Raw genomic sequence first — 26,590 nt, 5'->3', positions numbered from 1 at the left:
CATTTTTAAAGGACATATCTGAGTAGTTGGTTTGTGTGTGTATATATATTCTTTTTAGAAAGATACATTTTTAAAAATATACTTTTAAAAAGAATCTGACTCGTCCAGCACTTCGTTACCAATGGATAATTAAAACTGATCTATAGTTATGCATTGCAGATGGATATACATGTGTTTGTGTGTGTGTGTGTGTATATATTAATATATATATATATATATATTTAGCATCAACATTAATTTCCTAAACTTGAAGCAGCAGGAACCAGATTTCTGGAAAGTTCTAGCACGTAATCCTTGTTAATTATGGGCATTCTCAGTTTGTGGAGTAGTCTTAATATTGTGAGTTGCCGCTGCTATATATATTTTATTTTTTTTTTGTAAAAAAAAAAACTTAGATAAACCCCTAATTACTTCACCCAGAGAGAAGAAAGAAGAAACGATGCAACTTCACAGAGAGATGGATGTGGCCTGGGATTTTAGCCGATCCATCTCTTAATGCTATTAATTAATTTTCTAGGTGAGAAAGAGACAACTCAACTAATAAACGATTGAATGGCAAGTCAAATATGGGTTTAAATAAGCGTTTATAAACTTGGCAGTTTGAGATCCATTTTTGGTAGTGGTTGTTGAACAAATGGCCGATGGATGGAGGCATTGCCGATTAAGGCACTATTCTTGGGAGCATCCTCTATATATAAATCTTTAGCCCAAGCCACTTTGAGTGTAACAACCGAAATGGCCTTGCTAGGGTTCTATGACACTTTCCTTTTTGCTTTCATTATTTTCTTCATTCTTCTTTCTTTCTTTGGCACCGTTAATGGGCTTCCTTGGGACTGGCCAATTTTTGGAATGCTCCCAAGTCTTCTTCTCAATATCCAAAGGATTCATGAAAGGTGTACTGAAGTTCTAGAGCTAACCGGGGGTACTTTTCTGCTCAAAGGCCCTTGGTTTGCTAATATGGACATGTTGGCCACTGTTGATCCAGCCAACGTGCACTATATAATGAGTTCAAACTTCTCAAATTTCCCCAAGGGACCTCAATTCCTGAAGATATTTGATTTTCTGGGTGATGGGATTTTCAATTCAGACGCAGATTTGTGGCGGAACCAGAGGAAAATTGCTCGGCTGCTGATTACTCACCAAAGGTTCTATCGTTTTTTGGTGAAGACCAGCCAGGATAAGGTGGAGAAAGGCCTAATCCCAATTCTTGAGCAGGTGTCCAAACTAGGCCTAGTGGTGGACTTGCAAGACTTGTTTCAAAGGTTGACGTTTGATACCACTTGCATACTGGTTACAGGCTACGATCCTGGTTGTCTCTCTGTTGAATTCCCTGATGTTCCATTCTCCAAGGCCATGGATGATGCCGAGGCAGCCATACTTGTTCGCCATGTATTGCCAGAGAGCGTTTGGAAATTACAAAAGTGGATAGGGTTTGGGCAAGAGAAGAAGCTGAGCAAGGCTTGCGCAGTGTTAAACCATATAATAAGTAAACATGTGGCAATGAAGAGAGACGAGCTAAGCAAAGGAATCAAATCAAAAGAAGATGAAGAGGGTGTGGACCTATTGACATCCTACTTGAATGATGAAGAGGAAATCATGGGAGATCAGCTGAAGTGTGATGATAAGTTCTTGAGAGACACTATTCTCAATTTTATGATCGCAGGACGAGACACCACTAGTTCGGCCCTCACATGGTTTCTCTGGTTAGTTTCAACACACCCAGATGTGGAAGCGAAGATTAGGGAAGAGTTAGGAGCAATTATACCCAAAAAGGAAGCAAGAAAAGGGAAGCTTTTTAATGTAGAAGAGGTGAACAAGCTAGTGTATCTTCATGGTGCATTGTGTGAATCACTAAGGCTGTATCCACCAGTACCATTCCAACACAAGGAGCCCCACCAGCCAGACATCCTTCCAAGCGGCCATCATGTCAATCAAAAGATGAAAATATTGTTCTCTCTTTATGCAATGGGGAGAATGAAGTTTATATGGGGAGAGGATTGCTTGGAGTTCAAGCCAGAGAGATGGATTTCAGAGAAAGGAACCATCAAGCACCAGCCATCTTACAAATTCTTGTCATTCAATGCTGGTCCAAGGACATGCTTGGGAAAAGAAGTGGCTTTTACTCAGATGAAGGTTGTTGCTGCTGCTATAATCCACAACTATAATGTTCAAGTGGTGAAAGGACATCCCGTAGATCCTAATGTTTCCATAATTCTCTATATGAAACATGGCTTAAAGGTTAAAGTTAGCAAGAGATGCCCCTGAATTAGCAAGCACTAGCTAGCTTGTTGGATATGCATATACTATTCTTGGGCAGTGTGAATTAAAAGTGTGCTCTGTTATTTGGCAGTTGTTCCATCTTCAACCTTTACAGGCAATTTGAACTCTCATTTGAAGGCTCTTCTTCTTCATCAACTCAATCCATCTGTAAGTGAAAATTAACTTACAGATGCATATAAACAGTATTCACACATAATATTTGTATGAGAGCTGCATATAAAATGATGTAATAAGAGCATTTCTCTATGTAATAATTATAATAAAGAGAGATCGAATTGTGGTTACTTGTGATTGTGTTTGGTAACATAAATGGGTTTTGGTTCCCTTTGAGACGGAATTAATTTGATTGGAAGATCTTAGATGAGACTCTAAAATAAAAAATAAATAAAAAGAAAGAAAGAAAAAAAGACGAACCTTTGTTTAGTCGTAAAGAATATTTTCTAATTTTTCAATTCCATCTTCAATTATAAAATAAAAAACTGAATTTTCTAATTTTTTTTTCAACTATATACTATAGATTAAAAAACATAAAAAAAATAATACCCGCCGTCTTTAAAACATAAATATTAATGTTTAGCTAGAAAATTTGAGTTAAAAAATGTTCTCCACAACAAACAAACCCTAACGTAATGATATCAAGATATCAAATTAAAAAAATGTATGTCAACAAAGCTATATATAGTGATAGCAAACAAATTAAGTCGAGCCATTGTAGTGCCCCACTAATAACGAATTTTATTTTCATCTGAACCAGGGTTTAGCTACCCTACCTACTACCTTTGTTCCAATTATTGTACACACACACACATTTGACCCAATATTATTATTATTAAAATTAATTTGATTGGGAAGAAAATTATATAATTTGAATATTCCTTATACACGTTTTCGGGAACATTTTTCACACACTCACACACACACACACATATATATATGTATAGTTTTTTATGGGTGAAATGTATTTCAATTATCTATTATACATTTTGTTACTACTAGCAGAAAGTCATTTCTCTTGTTGCTTTCTTTTTTGTTTTTATATATTGATCTCCGTAATAAGATATTAACCAAAAATATTTTATTTTCACGAGATAAGTTAGACTCGTGGTGTTGAGAAAAGGAAAGTAAATTGCATTAGACTCCTCGTAATCCTCATATTTAACATAATTATAGAAATTATCTTTCTACTTTGAAAAACTACAAAAACTTCCCATGTTATTAAAAAGAAAAAGATAACATGATCATTTTAGCCACGTATTATTTCTCTTTTTTCTTTTCTTTTTTCTCTCGTTCTTTCTTTCTTCATTTCTCACTAATCCCACTCAATTCAAAAAATAAGAAGAAAAATAAAAATAAAATCTAACTGACGAGCAATTTAGAAATGAGAGAACCGAGCAAGTAAGAAAGAGAGAAAAAGATTTAAAAGTCCTAGATAAATTCTTGATTGTCAAACCCATGTACGAAAAGTTTAGATCATTGGGTATTTCGGTTCAAAGAATCAAATGGTTGTTGGTTTTTTTGAAGATGTATATATAAATATATATAGGGAGAGAAAATATAAAAAGAATATACAACTCTTTTATCTCTATCATTGTTGGGGAGAAGCATCACTATAGTTGCAACCACTTCAACCACGTCCAAGAAGAGAAAAAGAGGCCTTCATGGGCGGAGCACGGTTAGTTCTCAAGTAATAGATTGCACCCAAGGATACAGATTCGAATCATGACAGCCGCAATATAGTAGGAGTTTCACCTTCCTGTGGGAGTGGCTTCTTGTGGGCACCATATATTGTGTCTCCTACCTGGTACGCTATCGTGTACCTTGATTAATCTCTCTCACGTGCATGGGACAGTGTGGGGGTCCTTAAGATGAGAGATTTCATCTTTTGCATCCAAGAAAGAGAGACAAGGGAGAGAAATTTAAGTAGAATAAACATTTTTGACAATTTAAAAAATTCAGCTACAATATTATCTAATAATGACAAGAGAACTAGTTAATAGAAGTTTTAAACTCCAAAAGTGTTTTACTATAATTACACTAAATCTAAGGGGTGATTAGGCAATTTAAACAAAAAAAAGTCAAACAATCTATTAGTTAAAGTATTAGATTAACTTCTAAGTTATGGTGATGGCGACATAATTAAGGATCGATGAACCAAAATGAATGTAAAACATATCGAGAATCTTTCAACCTTAATTTGTTTCATCTTTCCTAGATTGATTGCACAGCATGAAAGTACTAATAATTTTTTGTTGCCTTCTAAAAGCAACAATAAAATAAAGCGAGGCTGAGTTAGTGGTTAAACAAGAAATCTAGCTAGCTATGTTTTCAACATGCATGCAATAAGCAAGCAACGTGACATGAAAATAAAATTGACATTGAGACCCAGCTCTCTCTCTCTATATATATATCCAAAGAATTAAATATGAACTGACACTTTATCTAATCCCTGTTTTATATGATAAATGTAACTATCATGAGGTAAATGGTTACTTCAATCAATATTATTAACAGGATTAATTAATCAGGGTACGTAATTGGTCAGTAGAAACTGATAAACCTGCCCATAAAAGTAATCTAAAGTATTGGCCAGAAAACAAAAGAGTAAACAGTATTTGGTAAGAAACTAACTTCTGTTCTTTACTATAATTTTCTTTGGTAGAAGTTGTTACACCTGCAGGACATATGAGTTTGAGGTCTATTGTCTATGTGGTACCTTACCTTGGAGATTCAGGGATTTGTTTGCAGACTGGGGCGGATCTAGGGGGCAGGCATGGGCTGCAGCTTGTGCCCGCTCCAGCCCTCTCCTAAATCTGTCGTGAGATTTGGACCATTGGAGGTTGAAATGACTTTTGGATCTGGGGGCCAGTCCTCCCCCAGATCCATCACTGGATCCGCCCTGTTTGCAGGCATTAGAGAATTTATTTTTACCACAATTGGACCAATAATCATGTTAAGTTTGAAAAAAATGTTAATTTAATATAATTTTAGTAAACTCTGAATTACTCTTATTGTCACTCGAATACAACAATAGAATTTGTAGGTAGAATATTCGTCTTCAGATTATCGCAAGGCAAAAATTAATCAAAGGGCATAGGACAATTCCGATATAAATACTCTGATGTTTAAGTTAAATTTTTTAGATTACAGAGTACTGAAAACTTACATATTTATAAAAGGGAATTCATGATAAGCACCCCCTGATACTATGAGATGTGTTAGGATTTGAACTCTATATGGATAAGTCTTTATCTCTTACGAGATTCTCAAAGAGATTTTCAGAATTATTTGTTTGCACTTCTTCATTAGGAATACCCTATTGGATAGGTTTGCAAGAGACCTCTACTGTCTCCTAATTCTTCCTTCCTATTCCCTTTATGAGATTAGTTCGATAGACCCTTCAGCCTAGAGGGACTCTTAGGCCCTCATGCGTCCACTTGTTTTGGACTTTTGGTCTTCACTTTTTTGGGCTTGGACTTGGGTTTTCATCTATGGGTCGTGACCCATTACACATCAAATCTATTTAAGGATGATTCAAAAATGAGTCTATTGCACTCAGTGTTTAAGATATATAAATGATTAAATCTAAATGTAAATAGATGGTAAGTACATGTAGATTAATCCTAATCTAATTAAGAAGATGTGATAAGAGAACTTTAATGGACTATTATAAATATAAAGGTTCGATCCTCATCTTTATTCCAAAATAACATTGATATCTAGCTAGTCTCATTGATGTCGTCACATTCAAGTGGAAGAAGAGGAAGATCTAGTTTGCTAATAACTATTTTTGTAGAGTTTATACGTGATATACAACTACCAATAGACTAGGGACCAGTTAGCCTTAAAATGAAAAATACATTAAGAAGAGGAGGGTTACTCCTTGTGATGAAACCCGCAATACGCCTCCCAGATTGCTTCATCACCTAAAGTTAATGCAAAGCTCGGCAGAAGGACTCTCCTGCAACACTCTAATTAAACTAAACAAACCTCATTGATAGCCTCCTTCATAGCTTTAACAATCCCATCGATGCTAATCACAACCACAACGATAACCTCTTCAAAGGTGCCATTAAAGGCTGCCACTACAAGATGCGTTTTATGTACATCACTTACCCATCAATGTCGACATCACTGAGTGACCTTCCTTATCCCTAACCCCAATTCCTCATATCACTCTTGAAAGGGGAAGGATTTAGGAGGGAATCAAGGAAATGGCTGGAGTTTCAATTTCAAGGACTATAAGTGTATATATTTATATATATATAAATATTTTAGTTAACGTTGACAATAATTAAAGTCCGTACCAACTTTTCCTTAGATCTCCACTAACTCTCCATATTTACCTTGTAGTCAAGTGGGACAAAAAAGTTATCTCCCGATCGACTTCACCTCCAATGGAGAGGTGGAGATCCCTATTCCCTCAAAAAATAATTTTATTATTAAAATTTTTAATAATAATAAACAAAAAATATAACATTATTAAGACAAAATTATAATATTATTAAGCAAGTGCTTGCAAAACCCACCAATGATGTTTTAGATTAATCAAGAACAACAAAACATAGCAAAATTGCCTAACTAGAAACCACGATAACTTACTTATCTACCACAAAATGCTTTGAACCTTACTTTCTCCACAAATATCAATGGCTTCAATCCAACTTTATTTATATATATCCATAATACATTATATAAAATAATAAAATAATTTACATAAATATAGTTTAATATTTGATATGTACACATAGAGGGTGCCACTATAAATCCCATCCCTACCTTACCTTGACCCCAACAAAAACAAATTAGGAATTATCCTTGCTCTGCCCTAAACCTTGGTAAAATGACCCAATAATGGTGGGGGTGGGGCTTGACGGGGACTAGTCATTTTGCAATCCCCATGCATCACCAACAATAAGAAGTCCACTGAAATAACTGATCGATGCCCTCAAAAAGAAGATGAAATGATATCCAACTTGTTCTCAGTCATGTACTTGTGGTTCCTCAAGTTTCAACTTCCAAAGGAGAATGAATAAGACAACATGGGTACACCACATGATTGGAGATATCCTTTGACAAATGGTCAACCTTCTTTGAAAGAACCCTTTCGTGGTAGTCATTATTGATAGTGACATGTCGACGATGTTACTAGCTAGAATGGTTGTGTTCACCATAGTGGAATGCAGAACTTCCCTGGTCAAGAATTGGAAGCAAATTTGAAGTGATGGGGGAAGACACTAACCCTCCTTTTATGTGGAGAGGTGATAGCCTAAGTAAATGTTACCCAACACAATCCAACAACTCTCAAGAAATGAAGTTTTGATTTGCCTTGCGTTGGACAATTTTGAAGGGAATGTAATCATTACAAACACGATTGGGGAAAAACATGTAGCATTTCAAGGAGCTCATTCACTTACAGATGCTCTGTCTCCTTAATGGTAAGAGACGAGGATTTCTTCTTTCTTACTTCGATAACTATTAAATTAAGGTTGTAGGGCTCTCTTCATGACTCAAAAGGTTCTAGGGTTCACTAGTACTCATGAACCTAGGAGGTGCAACATAGACCAAAGGCCAAATAAATAGCTAGAGTAAGCCCTCTATGGGTTCGTACGTAATCCCCACTGTCCATCACATGTTGAGGGAAGTTTGATTGTGTTGGAATATTTGTATATTTTTATGTGTAAATTGATAAATGGGTGAATGAAAAATTAATTAAAAAATTATTTTTAGAGCATGTGTAATATAATGTATAATATATATTATTATAAAAAAAAAATAGATATACTATACGCATGCGTGAATTATAATAATACACTATGTGTGTACTATGCATGCACTGTGCAACACACTGTACGCAGATTGGTTCATTTCAATTATGAGGCACTATGTAGTTATTATTTAATTAATATAATATAATATAATATATTATATATATAAAGATATAATTTTATATTATATTATATTTTTTAAAAGAAGCAATCACCCTCCTTCACAACCGCCTCCCCCTTCTTTATTCTTTTTCCTTCTCCTTTCCTTATTCTGTTATTCTTCTTTCTCCTCTAAATAGAGGGTTCTTTCTTTAAAAAAAAAGGACAAAATTCTCGACAGATTTAATAATGTTCAAGTAGTATTTCAATTCGTTGTTAGGTTCTAAAGTTTATGTTAACTTTTCAGTCTTTAAACCATTGTACCCTAAAAAATAAACATCAATTAGCCTCTAGCACTTTCAGTAAGATAACAAATTCGTTTTAAAAGAATTGTGTGTTACATAGGCCTCAGTTTTATCATTTCTTTATATAGTGTTGTGCTTTTATTTTTCAAATATTGATTACTCTCGATTAATTAATCCGATTAACAATTTCTCTCATATGGATCGTTGGATCTTCATATTAACCGTTGAATTTGAAGAAAAATAAGTTGCGAAGATGCTGTCCAAAAATTGTGACCATTGGCCAATGAGATGCATAGATATCAAGGAATAATCAATAATTGTTGAATCAAATTACTCCAATCAACCTATTGTGTGTTTTGATATTTGACAAAACATAATTTTAATAAAACTATTTCTGGTATATTTAAAACCCCTAATGGATTTTTGATATGTCTTACGGTAGATAATATATTTTTAAGTATTATAGTATTTTGTGTATCAAAAATGAACAAAAAAAATGTTATTTCTCTAAACCTGGAATATTAGTGCACTATAAGGGAACATATAAGAAAATGTTTTTATTTTGAAAAACTATTTTCTAGTATTTCGATAGCTAATTTTTATTGTTATTAAAATGATTTTTAATGAATTTTTCAAAAATAGAAGGAATGTATTTTGGGGTGGTAAAATTGCTAAATTCTGGTTTTGTATTAAAACCAAAATTTTATTTTTTTATTATTATGGATTTTGATTTTTTAGATATTTTTATTGAATCCAAATGGGAGTACTTTCTTATTTATATTTATGTATTAAAGTAAATGAAATGTAAAATATAAATAAAATAAAATATGAACATTTACTTAAAATAAAGAAATGTAAATATCTTGTAATGTATACATACTATATAGTTTATATCTTCAAACAATTGTTATATGTATAAAATCTATTTTCTGTAAAATTGACTTCAGAAGTCAACTTTTGTATATCTAGAGTTGACTTCCCTTAAGCTGAAGTCGACTCTTGCAAAGTTAGAGTCGACCCAACCGAGAGCATATTATGCAGAGTCGACCTGACAGCATTGGTGTTTTTCGAAGAGTTGACTCTAGCATTAGAGAAGTCGGCTCTTGTATAACTAGAGTCGACTCCCACCTAAAATGGAAGTCGACTCCTGTTTTAGAGAAGTCGACTCCCAGACTCCAACGATCAAATTTTTTAGTCGTTTAAAAATCCGTTGGAAGCTTTACTATATATATCAAGAGGAGAAATTCGGAGAAGACGAATACATAACCAAGATCAATCTCTTTAAAGACACTCTCAAGCAACTCAAGTAAAGCAATCCAAGCCTCAAGCTTAAAGATATATCATTTAGAGCCCAAGGCAAAGGAGAAGAAGATATTCTCTTCAAGTGTGATAAATTGTATTTGTATTCATATTTACCTTGTAATATTTGTTCTTGTATTCATATCTATATTAGTCCAACTGTGTTGGACATAGGATTTATTTGTATTAATTTGTGGATTATGAGTGGCATCATAGAGCCCAAATAATCCAAGTATATTATCGTGTTGTATTAATTTTCGAGGTGAGCTAAGGTGAAAATCTCAAGGTTTACAAGTTTGCTAGGTGATCTTGTGTGGAAACATAGTATTATGGTTTTAGTGGAACCTTAAGTGTCGAGTTGACCTTGAGAAAGTGGAGTAGATGTTGAAGACACCGAACCACTATATATCTTGTGTTAATATTATGGTTGTTTGTGTATCTATATTGCTATCACTTTCAAACAACATATATATTTATATCAAGTATTTTCTTTGTATAAGAAAATCTCAAGAGTTTTTAAAAGAGAAAAATTTGGTTAAAAAGTTTCCCTCTTGAGTGGTCATTGTGTGTCAATAGACTAACAATAAGTACCCAAATTACCTAGATGTCTCGAATTCATAATACTAAAACATAATATTTACTTAAGAAATGAGTTATTATTTAGATGTTATTGGTTTAAATTTTATTAATGTGATGAATTTTATTTTTAAAAATAAAATCCTCACAAAAATATTTTCTTAAGAAAATTTCATCATACTAAAACATAATATTTACTTATTTAAAAATATAAATATGGCAATTAGAACTCTGTGCCACAATTGTAAGTGACATGGATGGATGTGGATATTTATTGACCCTCAACCTAACCTCCTAATACAATCAATAGACTTGAACAAGTTTAGTACCACAAGATAACTAAAAGAGAAAATGAAAGCAAATCATATATTTCCTTAGTTTTTGATGACTACCAGAGCTCTGCCCTTTCATAGGTAGAAATTAGAAAATATCATTGATAATGACACCAAAACAAATAATAAAGATAAAATACATTAATCATTCATTCTTAAGATATCTTAGGCTGCGTTCTTTTTACTTCTTAATTTTTAATTTTGAGTTTTGAATTCATTTTTAATTTTCTGTTTTGATAGTCTATTTTTAAAAAATTAAAAACGCATTCTCTTTTTCATTTTAAATAATTATTTCTTAAAATAGAAAATTAGAAAACATGTTCTTTTTGAAATTTTGAAAATATTTTTTTAATGATATTTTATTTAGTAAATTTGATTTTTTAATAAATTATAAATATTTAATGTTGATATATTATTAAAAATATATATACATTTTAAAATTAATGAATTTTGTAATATTTTTCCTATTATAATAATAAAATATAAATAAATAAATAAATATATTTTAAGTTTAGAGTTTGTTTTGAATGAAAACATTCAAAATAACTTTTTGTTGTTTTGAGTTTTTTTATAATTTTTTTTTATTTTCAAAAATATATTTTTAAAAACAACAAAGAGAACGCGTTTTCATTATTTTAAAAAATTAAAAACTAAAAATAACTTGAAAACAATAAAGAGAACGTAACCTTAGCCTCTCTTTATATTTAGAAAATTATCCTCAACTTCTCGACTCTATAAAAATTCTTAAAATACCCAAAAAAGAATAACATTTTGTTCCCCCCCCCCTATTTCCTTTCTTTTTCCTAATAGCCAAACCTTTTGGTTTGGTGGCACCCAATTGGGTTTCTCTCTATTTCTTCCATTTTCTCTACTTGAGAAATAAATTCTTCTGTTTCGTTACTATCTCTCACCTTCCTCGCCTACTCCATCATCGTCAAATTCTCCACTTCAACGATCCCGCCTCTCACTTTAGATTCATCATCTTTAACACAATAAATAATACTAAATAGACCCGACATTAAGCACAAATAATTTTAATATAAACATAATAAAAAAAATTAACTGTCAAATGGATTGATAGGCCTCAACTTATCTGTCTTTTCATTGGAAAGGAAAAATGAAAAGTAATAAGAGTATTAAGTACTAATTGAGAAAAAGAATCCATTAAATAAATACATAATCTCTATGTGGTACAGTCTAATTCGGTTAGAGTAATACAAAAGGAACACAACGTTAAATAGCTGCCTTGTCTTTGTGAGATCAGCATTTTAAAATCATTTTGACTTTTTATTCTAGAGATACAATACTAGCCAATATGCTTGAATATATCAAATTTTTAGAAATTAAAATATCACATTATAATTATCTTATCAATTGTGTCGAAGAACAAAATTTGAAACTAAAAACCAATAAATATATGTAATAACGACAAACCAATCTTTATCCCATTACACGAGTTTGATATAAAATTGTCATTATCACTAATGAATGAGAAAGATAGCTAGCTACCAATTCACAAAACTAAACAAAATGTGTGCGAAACAAAAATAATAATAATTATAATTGTTGTTGCTGCGTAGATATAACAATAAATTTGTTTGAATAAAAATATCATCGTCAAATCGTATGAATCTACACAAAAATAAAATAATCGAAAGATACGGGAGTTCCCCATGTAAACACTCCGATACTTAAATTAGATATTGAAAATTATGAATATTGTATTGAAACTAGTAATAGAGACGTACCTTTCAGGAATGAGGACATATTCCTATTTATAAAGAGATATGGAGTAATTCCAAATAACCCAAGATTATGATTCATGTAAATAATGTCCATCTTGATTAGTCCTAATTTGATTGGAATCGGGATTGCCATAGATGACACATATCTTTTATAGATGATGTTTATCTTGCTCCTTTGTAGATAGAATTTTCGTGGATGATTGTTTATCCCAATATTCTGAAATCCTTTTAAAATTAGAATTTTTATAGATAATTATCTATCATTTTTTTGAATATTTAGATGAATTTTTGAATATCAAAGTTATATAGTTTGCACATTTGTGTGGGACCCCACGTACAAGAAATTTACACATTTTAGCCCAAAAAGATTATTTTGGACTCTCAAGCTTTTTTTTTGTCTTTTAATGGGGTTTTACCCATGACACAACAATAATAAAAATAATGATAATTCATAAATTAAGTTAAGTTATATTTTACTTTTCCTTATATTCTTTATATATATGTATGTTTTTGTATCAAAGGTTAATTCAGGGCAAGCCTTCCAATTAGTAGAAAAAGTAAAATATTCTCTACTTTATAAAGTCATTTTAGCATTGAGAACCCACCCACATTTCTACAGTATCAAAATACCATAAAAATAAGATTTTATCAAACACCCATCAGTTAATTTTTTTTTTTTTTTGTATATTATACTATTTTACATATACTATTTTAACATGAGTTTTATGTATTAATACTATTTTGTTTTTTAATGTGGGAGAAATTCTACAAAATTACTCCACAAACTTAAAACGCCATTTATCACAATATTGTCACAAAGTGGAACTGTTTTACAAATAGTATATAGATGCCATTATAAACTCTCCTCCTAGACTTGTTGGGTCTTTGAAAAACTTGGGTGCCCTCCAATTTCAAGGACCTATCCTTTAGATTTTGACACTCAATTTCTAAAATCTTTGGAAGGCATGGGAGTTGGCACACAAAGAAGACAATCTTATGCCCAAATTGCACAAGATTAGAGTAGCAAAATGTCTTCAATATCAAGGAGTAGTACTAGATCCAACCAACAACCCACGACGTTAAGATCTGAAGTACTTTTGTCAAAATTAAGTTTACTTCATGGAGTGAATAAAATCCAGGTCAAAGATCTGATGTCCCAATCACCCGGGTAGGCTATGTTAGGAGGAGTCGTTCTACAGGGTCCGACAAGCCTACCGATTGGCTCGTAGAAAGGGGACAAAGAGACAATTTTACCCACGCTCACTTTGTAAATTTGCAAAGCGAGCCACTGCCCCCCTGCTCTGCGCATCTCTCATGTCATGGCCGCCGCCTCGCCTCGCTGCCGTCGCCTAGCCTCGCCTCCGTCGCCTCTCTGCCATTGCCATCTCTTCTCGCCGACAGTCAATGTAGTGACTGTCGACGAGGCAAGACGGCGATGACAAAGAGGCGACGGAGGCGAGGCGAGGCGACTACAACAAGGCACGGTGGAGAAGCGAGCCGGCAGCCATGGCAGGGAAGACGCGCAGAGAGGGGGGGGAATCCATGGGAGGGGGAGGGAGAGAGCAGGGCGTGGGGGCAAAATCATCTTTTTTCCCCTTTTCGGTAAATCCGTCAGTAAGTCCATTAGGCTTTCTAACATTTTCCATGTTAGGAGATCTAATTGTGGAGCAAAGGAGGCGTATGATTGCTGCATTAAAAAGTGATAATGAAGCAGGAAGGAAGCAACAAAATGTGGACAGATATGTAGGGGTTCCATCAACAGAGTTCATGACTACTAAAGTTGAGGTAGAGCAATTAAAAGCAAAAGTAAGAAGGCACTAGTTGGTAGGGCACTAGTTTTAATTTTTTTTGAGCAATTAAAAGCAAAAGTAAAAGTAAGGTTTAATTTCAACCTTTAAATCTTGGTGCTTCAAAAATAATTTTTTAGAGGACTTTAGTTGACTAGTTGGTAGAGCACTAGTTAACTGGTAATTTTTTTTTAAAAAGACATGATATTTACGATCATACTTTGATTAATTGGTGGAGAATCACTAGTTAACTAATTAAGGTTTTTAAGAGAACACTTAATATACTACCAATCTTTAGTCAACTAGTTAAAAATCACTAGTTGACTAAGTCTAAGTTGGAGCTAATGCTTTGTGTGGCTATTTACGTGTTCTTTTTTCTCGATCAGGTGTGAAAACTTAACGATTCATTAGTTATCGTTGCAAATTGAGTCAATTCATGAAGTATAAGGGTGTATTTAACTAGAAAAAAAAAATCATGAGCCAAATTGGGCTTTTATCCAATAATTTCTTTTGTTTAGTCAAGAAATCTACTCCTTGCATTTTATGTATAAATCCAAATTAGGTAAAATGGGCATGAGCCACCTTATGATCTTTGTCTCAATTTTCTTTAGTAAATTACACTGGATATTTGTAAAGCAAAATTTTAATTGTAGAGTGGTCCTCACTAAGTTAGAAAATGGCATGTTGTAACTCTTTTGCTAAGCCAAGGTGTGTATGTGTATAACATAGGCAAAGGCAAGGGCAAGGCAAGGACTATTTTTATAAAGTAAATTCGAAATTAAGCTCTACCTCAACATCTCATTGTTATGTGCATAGCATTTGTAATGGAAATTGGACGGGATGGAGGGCTTTAGAGGGAGATCAGAATAGAAAGGAAAGGATGACAAATACAACTAAGGGAGAATAGGAGAGATCGAGAGAGAAATTCTGATATTCAATTATCATTTCAAAACATACATTCTCTAACTACACTAGCTAATTTATAGATTTTACAAGTGAAGGTACTAACATATATAACATGAGAGTACAACTGAAAGAGAATTACATACCATTCATATTTTACTAATCAATCCTTGGGGACTTTGGGGTAATGACAAAGAATTGGGCCTATGAAGCTATGTTATGATAACAAATCGCCTGTAAATATTGTACACAATCCAATCCAGTATCATCGAACTAAGCACATTCACATACACTCTCTCCAATATGGACCACCATCTGATCAGATGTGAAGTTGCTGGTTCTGTAATCACACCTTCTTGCTGATGTGCACATCTTCATCTTCATCTTCAAGTTCATGCTCCTAATGTACATAAAAGCGCCAACTGTGACTTTCCAGAGTTTACATGAGAGAGAGAGAGAGAGAGAGAGAGAGAGAGAGAGAGAGAACCGCCGTACAAGAGATACATTCATACGCATGTAACAACAGGACAAACACCTCATGTTACAAGCAGGGTTTGAATAAGGCAATGTTTTCATTTAGGAGATATATGGCATACCACAACGCATTTGAAGCCAATAACTACTGAAAAAAAGTTTCTATGAAAAACCAAACTACCCGTCATTAGTCATGGCACTTCCCTCATACAAGCATGAATTAAATCTACTTCAGCTGAGGAGATTTTCCTTAATTTCTCATGGGTGGGGCAGACGAAATATACCCACTCTTTAAGTGAAAACACAGTACACTGCCTTGTGAAAACCAATGAGACACGAGATCAGTACCAGAAAACTTTTTTCTCTTCTCAAAATTCAAAAGTTTTTTCTATTGAATAATTGAATAGTCTGGAATTAAAGGACATCATTTCTGATGTTTTCTAAATTTTCTAAAAAAGAATGCTATGACTTTTTGAAACATAAAATGTTAGGTATCTTTGGTTATAAAATTAGAGTTGAAAACTCAAAAATGTTTCCTAAAATTGAACGGGGCATTACCTTTACTACTAACTCAATCAAAGCAAAACACTAGTAACAACATTTTCCTCAAGCCAAATATCGCTTTAGGAAACAAAATTCAAGCGTATCCAACTAAAGTCAAAAATCATTATCAGATTGGGGAAGACAATTCAAGTGTACACAGGGCATACTTCGCATTCAGAAAGACCAACATATTCCTTTATGATACATGACATCAAACATGGCTGCTGCCATTGGGGCCTTCTGCACCACCACAACATACATTCAAGAATCCCACATCATAACAATCCTTTTCATCTATAAATATCTCATTATGTCCTTTATCATCTTATCAAGCGCAAGCTACAAAACATGCACAATCAAATACTTACAAGAAGGTCCACAGGAAAGAAAACAGTAATTCCATGGCATTACAAGATTTCCCTTATCCATTTTTTCCTCATTTCCTTTTCATTCTTTTTATTTATTTATTTATTTATTTTTTGTTTATCGGGTGATATCATCTCTACTAACATGAAGCATAGAAAGTTCTTTTATTTATTTCTATTTACTGTTGATATAAAGTGCAGAAGTATATCAGAAACTTATTTCAATTTAGAACATTGATAGCCTGAATTTTCAGAAATGAAAAATGAAAAAAGAAAATTAAAGCACATGTGAAATTTTTGATGGGGATCTTACTAGTTGAAATTGTTTAAGGATATCCTTGTGAATTCAATTGCAGAAATCCTCGACTGTCCCCATAATCAGGATTACAGAATCCTCATAATCAGGATTCAACCCCTCAGGCTTTGTGTATATGTGAGTTAAATTAAGATACTCCGATATCGTCTCTAGCAGACCATCAAGGTTCCGCTCCAGTGAGCACTGCAATAACTCATTCAAATGACAAATCAAATGCATATACTGGATAATTTGAATAAAATGACTGAAGTTCTGAACCAAGATATCATCTTAGAATCACAGCACAAGTAGCAGTAACATCAGTGCTGAGCTGTCCGACAATTAAAAATAAAAACTGTCCTTGGGCTATATAACAATTATAGAACTAAAATAAGTCACAATCTTACAATTATTAATGGCAAATATCACCACCTTCTCAATCAATAAATACACCAGACACAAAATTGAGCAAATATGAAAATTCAAATCAAAAAGATATGGAAACTAACAAATTATCTTCAAGCTACAAAACAATTATAAGAAATAATTTAATCACGAACATACAATTCTTAATGGACAACATCACCAGTTTCTAAGCATCTGATACTTCATTAGGGCAACTAACAGTTATTTCTACATCTTGAAATGCGCCAGACAAAATTTGAATAAGAAATTTCAAAGCAAAAAGATATGAACATTAACTGATGTCGAACTTGGGGAGGACAAGAAGAAGAGGGACAAGAGAAAAAGATGAAGAAACAGAGAAGAGGAAATTGAGGAAAGACATAGGAGATTAGGAAGAGCTCAAATCTATTCCAAAAAAATTCAATTTTTGTTCATTCTCAAAAGACCATGATTTTGGAGGGTAAACTGACCAAACATCCCCTGAACTTTGGTCCCTTGGCCTGGACACCTCCTAAATTTTAAAATTCAATTAGTTAGTCTCTAAATTTTTCAAAATTAGCCACAACACCCCCTGGATTAGCCATGAGATCCCCTGAATTTGGCCCTTTGAGGGGGTGCCATGGCTAATTTTGGAAAGTATAGGGAATAATTGAGTGAATTTTAAAGTTCAGGGGGGTGTTAGGGCCAAAAAGCTAAAGTTGAAGTAGTTAATTAACCCTATTTCAGAGTACAACAATAAGCCATATATACATAGGCTTTGACAAAACTCTTAAAACAACTAGAACTCTTACAGAACTACTCCTACCTAATATGATAACCTCATACCCCTTAAATTCTGCCCTATAATCTATTAAGAGTCGTAATAGGGACCATATGTTTCGAGGTAAAACATTTTTTATTTCCAGTGTTTACATGACAAAAAATATGGAAATATTTTTATAACAAGAATATTTTACCTCCAAAGGGGGAAATACTAATTCAATTTCCACAAGTCATTTTTTTCATTACACCAAAACTAAAATTTATTTCATGAAAACAATTTTAGAAATATATATGTGCATATATATCTACACGTAAATATATAGATATACATATATAAATAATATGGATACATACATGTACAGAGTCATATATGTATACATTTATACATATGCATACACATACACAAATACATAAATATATACATATATATGTATACATATAAAAATATAGCTAATTTTTGAAAATTATGTCTTTATGCCAAATAACGCGACCGGGTTAAGTCGTGGTGGTTATCTTTTGGGGGTTTGGCTGCGGGTAAAGGTGCTATTTCTGATAAGCTTCAGTTTTTAAAATCTTTGCTGAAGAATGGAATAGATGCAGAGTGGGCAATTTGAATAAAATGATTGATTCCATTGGGCAAGAAATATGTGTTGGATTTTTAAACATGCTGAATCTGGTCCAAATTCTACCAGTTCTGATAGAAGAAAGTTTCTAAGATCGGAGCTTTGGAGGGCATTTAGAATGCAAGATTCATTTTGGAGGCAGCATTCAAGGATCACCTGGTTGAGAGGGGGGGGGGGGGGGGGGGGGGGATAGAAACACCAAATTTTTTCATTTATCGGCTTCCTTCTGTAGAAGGAAAAATTACATTGGCCGGTTAAGTGATAGGGGTAATATAATTAGGGGTCCTTGTGCAAAATCTTTTATTGTCAAGTTCCTTGATGACAGGTTTAAGAAGGGAAATGTGGTGAGGCCTAAGGTTGAGAATCTGGGTTTCCAGAGGTTGAGCAGCCCATCAGCTTCAATTTGGAAAGGGATTTCACTTTGGAAGAAGAAAAGGCAGTGGTTTAGAGTTTTGATAGTTGTAAGACTCCAGGTCCTGATGGGTATAATCTTAATTCTTTTGAAGAAATTTTGGCACATTATTTCCAGGGATGTGAGGATTTGGTGGATTACTTCTATTCTAATCGAAAGATGCCTCATGGGATTAATTTATCATTCCTTACCCTTATTCCAAAAACTGGCAATCCATCTTGTCTGAACAACTTAGTCCTATAAGCTTGGTTGGCAGTCAGCAAAAAGTTATTTCTAAGTTACTTGCTTTGACACTTAAGAGGGGTAAAGCATGAAATTGTTGATGAATGCCAGAGCACGTTCATTAAGGGAAGACAAATTCTTGATGGGGATTGCTAATGAGATCATTTATGAGGCTAAAAGGAAAAAGATGTGTGAGGTTCTTCTCAAATTGAACTCCAAAAAGGCTTTTGACTATGTGGATGGTCTTATTTGTTTGATGTCCTTGAAGCCATGGGTTTCAGATCTACTTGGATTGATTGGATTAAGTTATGCATGTGTGATCAAAACATCCCTGTGTTGGTGACTGGAGTTATAGCAGGTTCTTTTGTAATGGAAAAGGGGCTTAAACAGGGAGACCCACTTTCTCCTCTTCTCTTCTTTATTGCCACTGAAGGTTTAAGTGTAATGATCAGAAAAGCTTCTTCATTGCCCCTTTTTAAAGGCTTGTCTGTTGAAAACAAGCAATTTGAGTTATCTCATCTGCAATTTGCAGATGATACTCTATTATTTTATCCTGCAGAGCTTGAGATTTGATGTAATATGAAGAGAGTTCTCTAATGTTTTGAATTTGCTTCTGGATTGAAAATTAATTTTCAAAAAAGCTCTTTAATTGTTTGAATGTGGAGGTCTAATGGTTACATAGTGCTTCTAAGTTGATGAGACGTGATGTGGGAAGTCTTCTGTTGAAGTATCTTGTACTCCTCCCACTTGGTGCTAGTCCTAGCAAGCTTTCTACTTGGGATCCAGTGATTGACAGAATTAAGAAAAGGCTGTCTATCTGGAAGACCAAATATTTTTCCATTGCTGGTAGGCTGTTGTTGATTAAATCGGCTTTGAATAGACTTCCATTATATTACATGTCTTTGATCAAGATTCCTGTAGGGGTTGCTAGCCACATTTCAAAGCTAAAGAGGAGTTTTTACCATTGCGGGGTTTCAGTGAAAACAAAAGGATGGCACTTGTTAGATGGATTGCATTCAACACGGGTCTTGGTGTTGGGTCTTTAACCATTAGAAACAAAGCTCTTCTTTTTAAATGGCCTGGGAGGTTCCTCATGAATAAGGACCAGCTTTGGTGTCAGGTTGTATCTAAGAAGTATGGCTTGTCCGACGACTCCTTGGCCTCTTTGTCTAGTGTCACAGGCCTGGCAAATGCCCCAGTGCGGCATGCTGCTTGCCAAGCAAGTCCAACCTATTTATCTAGGAAACAAGCATATGACTCTTCAAAACAAGGTATCCAAATAGAAGCACACCTGCATTCACAGCCATATAATCAGTAAACCCACAAGAACCCGGGGAACACACATGACTTATAGTGGCCCTTGACACTGGAAAGTCACAGGCCATAACATTCCCCCCCCTCCCCCCCCCCCCCCAAACAAAAAAAATACCATTCCCACAATGTCCTCGTTGTGTGGTGACTCCTACCTACTCCCTTCCCACAGACGCTCGATGCATGGCCATCTCCTAGGTGGACCCCTACCTAATCCTTTCTCTGAGAGCACTTGGTGCCTCAATACGTCACCCATCGTGTCATCTCCTACATAGCCATCTGATGTGCCCTCACATACTTGTCAACACCTTGGTCCAAGATCTCTCAATGCACACCTCCAGCTGCCACCAAGCACCGCTCTAATACCACATTCTGGCACATGCTCCCATGCAGAACCCCACTTGCCAGGTGAGGCCAGCCTTTTTCCCTAGGTGACAAGCATATGGCTATTCAAAATAAAGCATCCGGATAGAAGCACACCTACATTCACAGCTGTATGATCAATAAACTGGCAGGAACCTAGAGAACATCCATGGCGTACAGCTGGCCCTCAACACTATGGAGTCAAGGGCCATGATAGTAGTAATGAAAGATGTAGCCACATTTGGGAGGATAGTCTCCTTTTCTAATACTAATCATGATTTAGGGGAATTAATCCAAAGAGGATTGAGATTCTGTGTTGGTAGTGGCAAAAAAATTAAGTTTTAGGAGGATGTGTGATTGGCTCTTTGCCTCTCAAGCAAGCATATCCAAGATTGTTCATAATTTCTGAGGATAAAGATCGTTATATTAAAAATTGGGTTTGTAGGACAGTTTTCTGTTTATGGAACTTAGGATGGAGGAGGCCTTTATTTACATGGGAGGAAGCTCAATTGGAAGCCCTTCTCAAAGATATTTCAGAAGTATGTATCACCCTGCAGATAGACTGATTAGGGCATATAATTAAAACGGATGCTATTCTGTAATATCAATGTGCGATCAGTTGGAAGCATGCCTCCCTCCTGTGTCAGAATATTGGAATCTTTTGTTTGGTTGGTTCTTCATGAGAAAGTGAACACAAAAGAGGCTCTCTTCAAGAAAGGGATTATTGGTGAGTCGTGACAATGATCTTTGCTGCCCTTTTCACAACTTGGAGCCAAGAGTCTGTCAATCATCTCTTTCTAAAGTGCAACGTTGTTTGGAAGATATGGTGCAAAATCTTCAGTTGGTGGGGAATCTGTTGGGTTTGCCCTAGTTCAGCTAGGGAACTGTTTTTACAATGGTCTAGCCTGGCTTCTGGAATGACTCAGAGAAATTTCTGGTTCTCACTTTTCTTTAGTGGATTGTGGTCCATATAGCTTGAAAGAACTGATATAGTCTTCAAGTCTTTTGTTTTTATAGAATTGTTTTCTTTTCATCCTCTTTTTTCTTTTTTCTTTTTTTTTTGTGTGCATATTTTCATAAGAACTGCACAATAACAGCCAAATCTGGGTCCATACTCAGAATCAAAATCAAGGTTCAAGATTGAATAATCATAATTTCAAATCTTAGTTTTGGAGGTTTCTTGAGATATTTTGAGGAGTTAATGTGAGTTAACATGATCTCTGGCCTCATAAGTAATCACTTATAAGAGCAGGAGGCTTCAGTGTTCCTTCCCTTCAGTTCCTAACCACAAGATAAAATATTTGAAAGATGATGGGAACACGCACAAACAGATGAAAAGAGATTAAAGCATAGACTCAGGTCATAAAAAAAAGTACATGGATGTTCCTAGAGGAAACAAAACATGATTTTTTTTCTTGTTTTGGAGAACATTTGAGGCATATATTCAGTTCCCAGGAATGATCGTAAAGTAATTTGGTGCATTTAAATAACTAAATTATTCAAACAATATGAAACTTACAAAAAAAATGGCGTTTCGCCACAATATATATTCTACTTCTCAAACTGGGTACTCATGCAATCCAATTCTGTTTATACTTCAGACAGAAGAAACATTTAACAACAAAATCTTTGTCAACTTAAGACAATACCTGATGGGACAGTAGCGAGGAAGTTTATCCAGAATCTCCAGCTCTTCCAGTGTAATCTGATCAATCTTGTTTACAACATAGATGCAATGATATACACTCTACTGCCCTGAATGACATCAATAAGGTCATAAGCAGTTCAATCATATCTTGAGTGACATCAGCATTATGTATTCTGTATTCATTGCATATTTCGGTCAATCATTCATCAAAAATTGCAGTGGTGTCTGGAACATAACCAACCCCTTTGATATGCTGGATTAGGTTGTCTAAAATTGACCAGATCAAATCAGCATCCCTATGTGCTTTGTCTCTAGAAACAAACACATGTACCTCATTATTCAGTTCAATCCAACTACACCCTGCTTCTTTCACCACACCATTGCAGTCCATTCTTTCCCTAACCTTCTTAACATCAACCCACATACCTTTTGATGCTAAAATATTTGAAAGTAAAACATATGACCCACTATCACTTGGATCAATTGAAATAGCCATTTCAGCTGCGTACTTACCAAGTTCAACATTACCCGTAATTCTGCAAGCACTAAGCAAACTCCTCCATATTATTGCTGCTGGTTCTATTGGCATTTTCTCTATAATATCCTTTGCTTCAAGAAGTTTACCAGCTCGGCCCAAAAGAGAAACAATGCAAGCATAATGTTCTGTTCCTGGTACAATTCCAAACCTGGACATTGAGTAGAAGTGAAGAAGCCCATCTTCAACAAGCCCAGCATGACCACATGCTGAAAGCACGCCAACAAATGTGATATAGTTGGGCTTTATTCCCTCATTTATCATTTCTGCATACAACTTAAGTGCTTCTTCAGCTTCACCATGTTGTGCATATGTTGAGATCATGGAGTTCCAACAGATAACATCTTTCCAAGTAGTACAATCAAATATTACACGAGCTTCTTTAATGCTTCCACATTTAGCATACATGTCTACCATTGCATTTGTAACGAAGGGGTCAAAGTCTAGACCTGCCTTTACAAGCTGGTTATGGAACTGCTGACCAAGTGCGAGACTTGCCAGGTTACTAGCTGCTGTTATTAGCGCAACAAAAGTGAATTCATTAGGTTTGGGTCCTGAAAACTGGAATTCTAAGTAGAGTTTGACAGCCACCTCATTTTCCAACTGCTGAGCATATCCAGAAAACATAGCATTCCACACTACAATGTCTTTCTCATTCAGCTCATCAAATACAAGTCTTGCATCTTTAACAAAGCTACACTTGGAATAAACATCTATAAGGGCACTACAAGCAAATATATCCAAAGAGACCCCTAATTTCATGATGAGACCATGAATTTGCTTGCTTAATTCCACAGTAAGTAGTGAAACTGAGACGCCAAGGAGGCTTATAAATGTTAAAAGACTTGGTGAGAGTGACCTGATCCTCATCTCATGGAAAAGATCCAATGCTTCATACAGATTTTCCTGTCTCGAATATCCCTCAATCATTGCATTGTATGATATCACGTTGAAATAGGTCATACTGTCAAAAGCTCTTCTTGCATCAGTCAAAGAATTGCATTTTGAGTACATGTCAATCAAGCCATTTATCACAAAGTCATCAAGTTCAAGATTTGCCTTGATAGCATAACCATGCACTTGTCTACCCTGTTCCAGAGCCTCAAGTGAACCACTTGAAGTGAGAACGCTAGTACAAGCAAACACATCTGGCTTCCAACCCAATCTGTTCATATCCATGAACAGATCCATGGCCTCCCAATCAAACGAATTTTGCATGTACCCAGAAATCATTGTGGTCCATGAAATGACATTCTTAACTATCATCTTATCAAATAGTTTTCGTCCAGTTTTCACTCTACCACACTTCACATAGAAATCTATCAGCACGTTACTCACAGAAACATCCATTTCTGTTCCCCTCCTCAATACATAAGCATGAATTTGCTTGCCCCCTTCAAGGAATCCAAGTATTGAACATGCACTCAGAACACTAGATAGCACATATCTGTCGGGGACTACATCAGTTTCCCTCATTTGGTTAAATAGCTGCAATGAAACTTCACTCCTCCCACTCCTTGCATACCCTGTTATAATAGTAGTCCAAGTAACTGCACTTTTGATAGAAAGGTGATCGAAAATGAATCTTGATTTCTCTATCTCATTGTTTTTTGAATAAAAATCAATTAGGGAAGTACCCACATAAACATTTTGATCAAATCCAGTCTTAACAACCAGACCGTGCAATTGTGCCCCTTTTCCTTCATCACCCAACTGTGTGCACGCGCGAAAAACACTAGCCAATATAAATTCATTTGGTGTCTCATTTGAACTACCTCTAAACTCCGAAAAAAATAATAAAGCTTCTTTCCCATAACCATGCTGGGCATACATAGAAATCAATGAAGACCAGGTTATCAAGTTCCTTTCAGGCATTTTATCGAACACGTCACGTGCGAACGACAAGCCACCATATTTAGAATAGACCCTGATGAGAATGTTCCCAAGAAACGTATCGGATTGAAAACCAAATAAAACAATCTGGGCGTGAATAGTTTTGCAAAACGAAATTGGATTGCCAGACGCGGGCTCTTGCAGGAGTTTTGCGAACTCATGCCTTTGGTTGCGGCGTCTGCGGATTGGAACACAAGGGTATTCTTGGGCAAATACCGCAGTGGAGAATTTGAAATCTTGCTGATATTTAGTGGTTCTACTACAAGATTTTACGCGAAGTTCTACTTGATGCCAGCTTCTCATAAAGCTGTTTCTCATTTCAGGGAAGACGCATTTCCTTGTCAATTACAAGGGGTACGCCCAACCAAAAATGCTTCGTACTTGTTTAACTTCCAATAAGCAACTAACTATTTAAACCATAAACAGAAGAGAAAGAAGGGGAAGATAGTTCATTTAATTAACAACTGATCGTTTAAGGGTTTAGAATGAAAATGTCTAGAGAGCCCGACGGGTTTACCAACCGCCCTATCAAAAGGGGACAAAAAGATGATTTTGTCCTGCCCACTTTGCAAAGTGGGCCACTGCTGCTCTCTCCTTGTTCGATCGTCTCCCTTCCATGGCCGCCGCCCTCGCCTCTCCGTCACGCCTCGCCCTCATCGCCTCCGTCGCCATCGCTGACCGTCGCTACACGGTCAATGAGGCGAGAATGAAGGTGAGGCGGCAAAGATGTAGTGACGATCGGCGAGGTGGTGAGGCGAGGGCAGCGAAGCGATGGGGACGAAGGCGGCGGCCATGGAAATGAAACAAACGAGCGAGCAAGGAGGAGAGCAGTAGTGGGCGGGGGCAAAATTGTCTTTTCGGTAAGCCCATCAGGCCCTGTAGAACGACTTGTTTAGAATTAGGGGTGAAATACACAATGCACCACTAAGCGTTTAGCAAACAACACAATCATCTCCGACTTGATCGGAAATTAGAAATACCTCTGTCCACTTTATAAACTATGAATCATTTCCCCCTCAAATCATAAGAAAATAGCTACTACAAATTTCCTAATACCCCTCCCCTATTTCTCTCCCTCACTTTCTTTTTCTTTCCCTTTTATAATTACACATAAATATAAAAAATTAAAAAAATACGAAAACATTAACATTGTCGATCACCATTGACACCCTCTTATTAGTAGATTGAGAGAGAGAAATGTGGGATTGGATTTGGAACAAAAAATAAAGTGATATGTGTATATGTGAGTGGGACAAAGAAAGAGAAAAATATCGTCATGAAACCTATGGCTAACGACAAGAAGAAAGAGAGAGAAAGAACGATATCAATTATAGAGTTTTCCATAAACTCCTTCTTTGATAGGTTGTGAGAAAGAGAGAGAAATAAAAAGATTGAGTCCTTGATTAAGGAACGATTGATTAAGGATCGACTAAGGAAGCAAAGAAACAATTGATTAAGGATCGACTAAGGAAGCAAAGAAACCATGGTAATCAAATGATTGATTAAGAATCGACTAATATAGCAAGGAAACCATGGTTATCAAATGAGAAATTAAAGAAAGGGAATATTTTGAAACTCAGTCAACAATTGGGAAAGGTAAATGGGGGTAGAATAGTCTTTTAATCTACCATAGCAGGTCTTTGTCATT

General features: G+C 35.1%; 2 protein-coding genes across 2 annotated transcripts; one reads left to right on the top strand and one right to left on the bottom strand.

Annotated features, from left to right (window-relative positions):
* Nucleotides 1-600: 600 nt before the first annotated feature.
* On the top strand, nt 601-2,564 carry LOC127803154 (alkane hydroxylase MAH1-like). Its single transcript, XM_052339205.1, has one exon. The coding sequence runs from the start codon at nt 646-648 to the stop codon at nt 2,263-2,265; it is 1,620 nt and encodes a 539-aa protein (XP_052195165.1). The 5' UTR covers nt 601-645; the 3' UTR covers nt 2,266-2,564.
* A 12,540-nt stretch (nt 2,565-15,104) lies between these two features.
* LOC127803180 (pentatricopeptide repeat-containing protein At4g39530) lies at nt 15,105-25,359 on the bottom strand. The gene is made up of 3 exons (XM_052339239.1): nt 22,516-25,359; nt 16,787-16,972; nt 15,105-15,491 (listed from the first exon to the last, which is right to left on the bottom strand). Exon 1 carries the CDS (start codon nt 25,258-25,260, stop codon nt 22,714-22,716), a length of 2,547 nt encoding a protein of 848 aa, XP_052195199.1. The 5' UTR covers nt 25,261-25,359; the 3' UTR covers nt 15,105-15,491; nt 16,787-16,972; nt 22,516-22,713.
* Nucleotides 25,360-26,590: the final 1,231 nt, after the last annotated feature.

The sequence above is a fragment of the Diospyros lotus genome, chromosome 6 (genome assembly GCF_014633365.1).
Source record: "Diospyros lotus cultivar Yz01 chromosome 6, ASM1463336v1, whole genome shotgun sequence".
Taxonomy (NCBI): Eukaryota; Viridiplantae; Streptophyta; class Magnoliopsida; order Ericales; family Ebenaceae; genus Diospyros; species Diospyros lotus.
This window is presented reverse-complemented; position numbering and strand designations above follow the sequence as displayed.

Bases quoted from the DNA above. Each gene is read 5' to 3' on its own strand.
- LOC127803154 (XM_052339205.1), top strand. From the start codon at position 646: ATGGAGGCATTGCCGATTAAGGCACTATTCTTGGGAGCATCCTCTATA.
- LOC127803180 (XM_052339239.1), bottom strand. From the start codon at position 25,260: ATGAGAAACAGCTTTATGAGAAGCTGGCATCAAGTAGAACTTCGCGTA.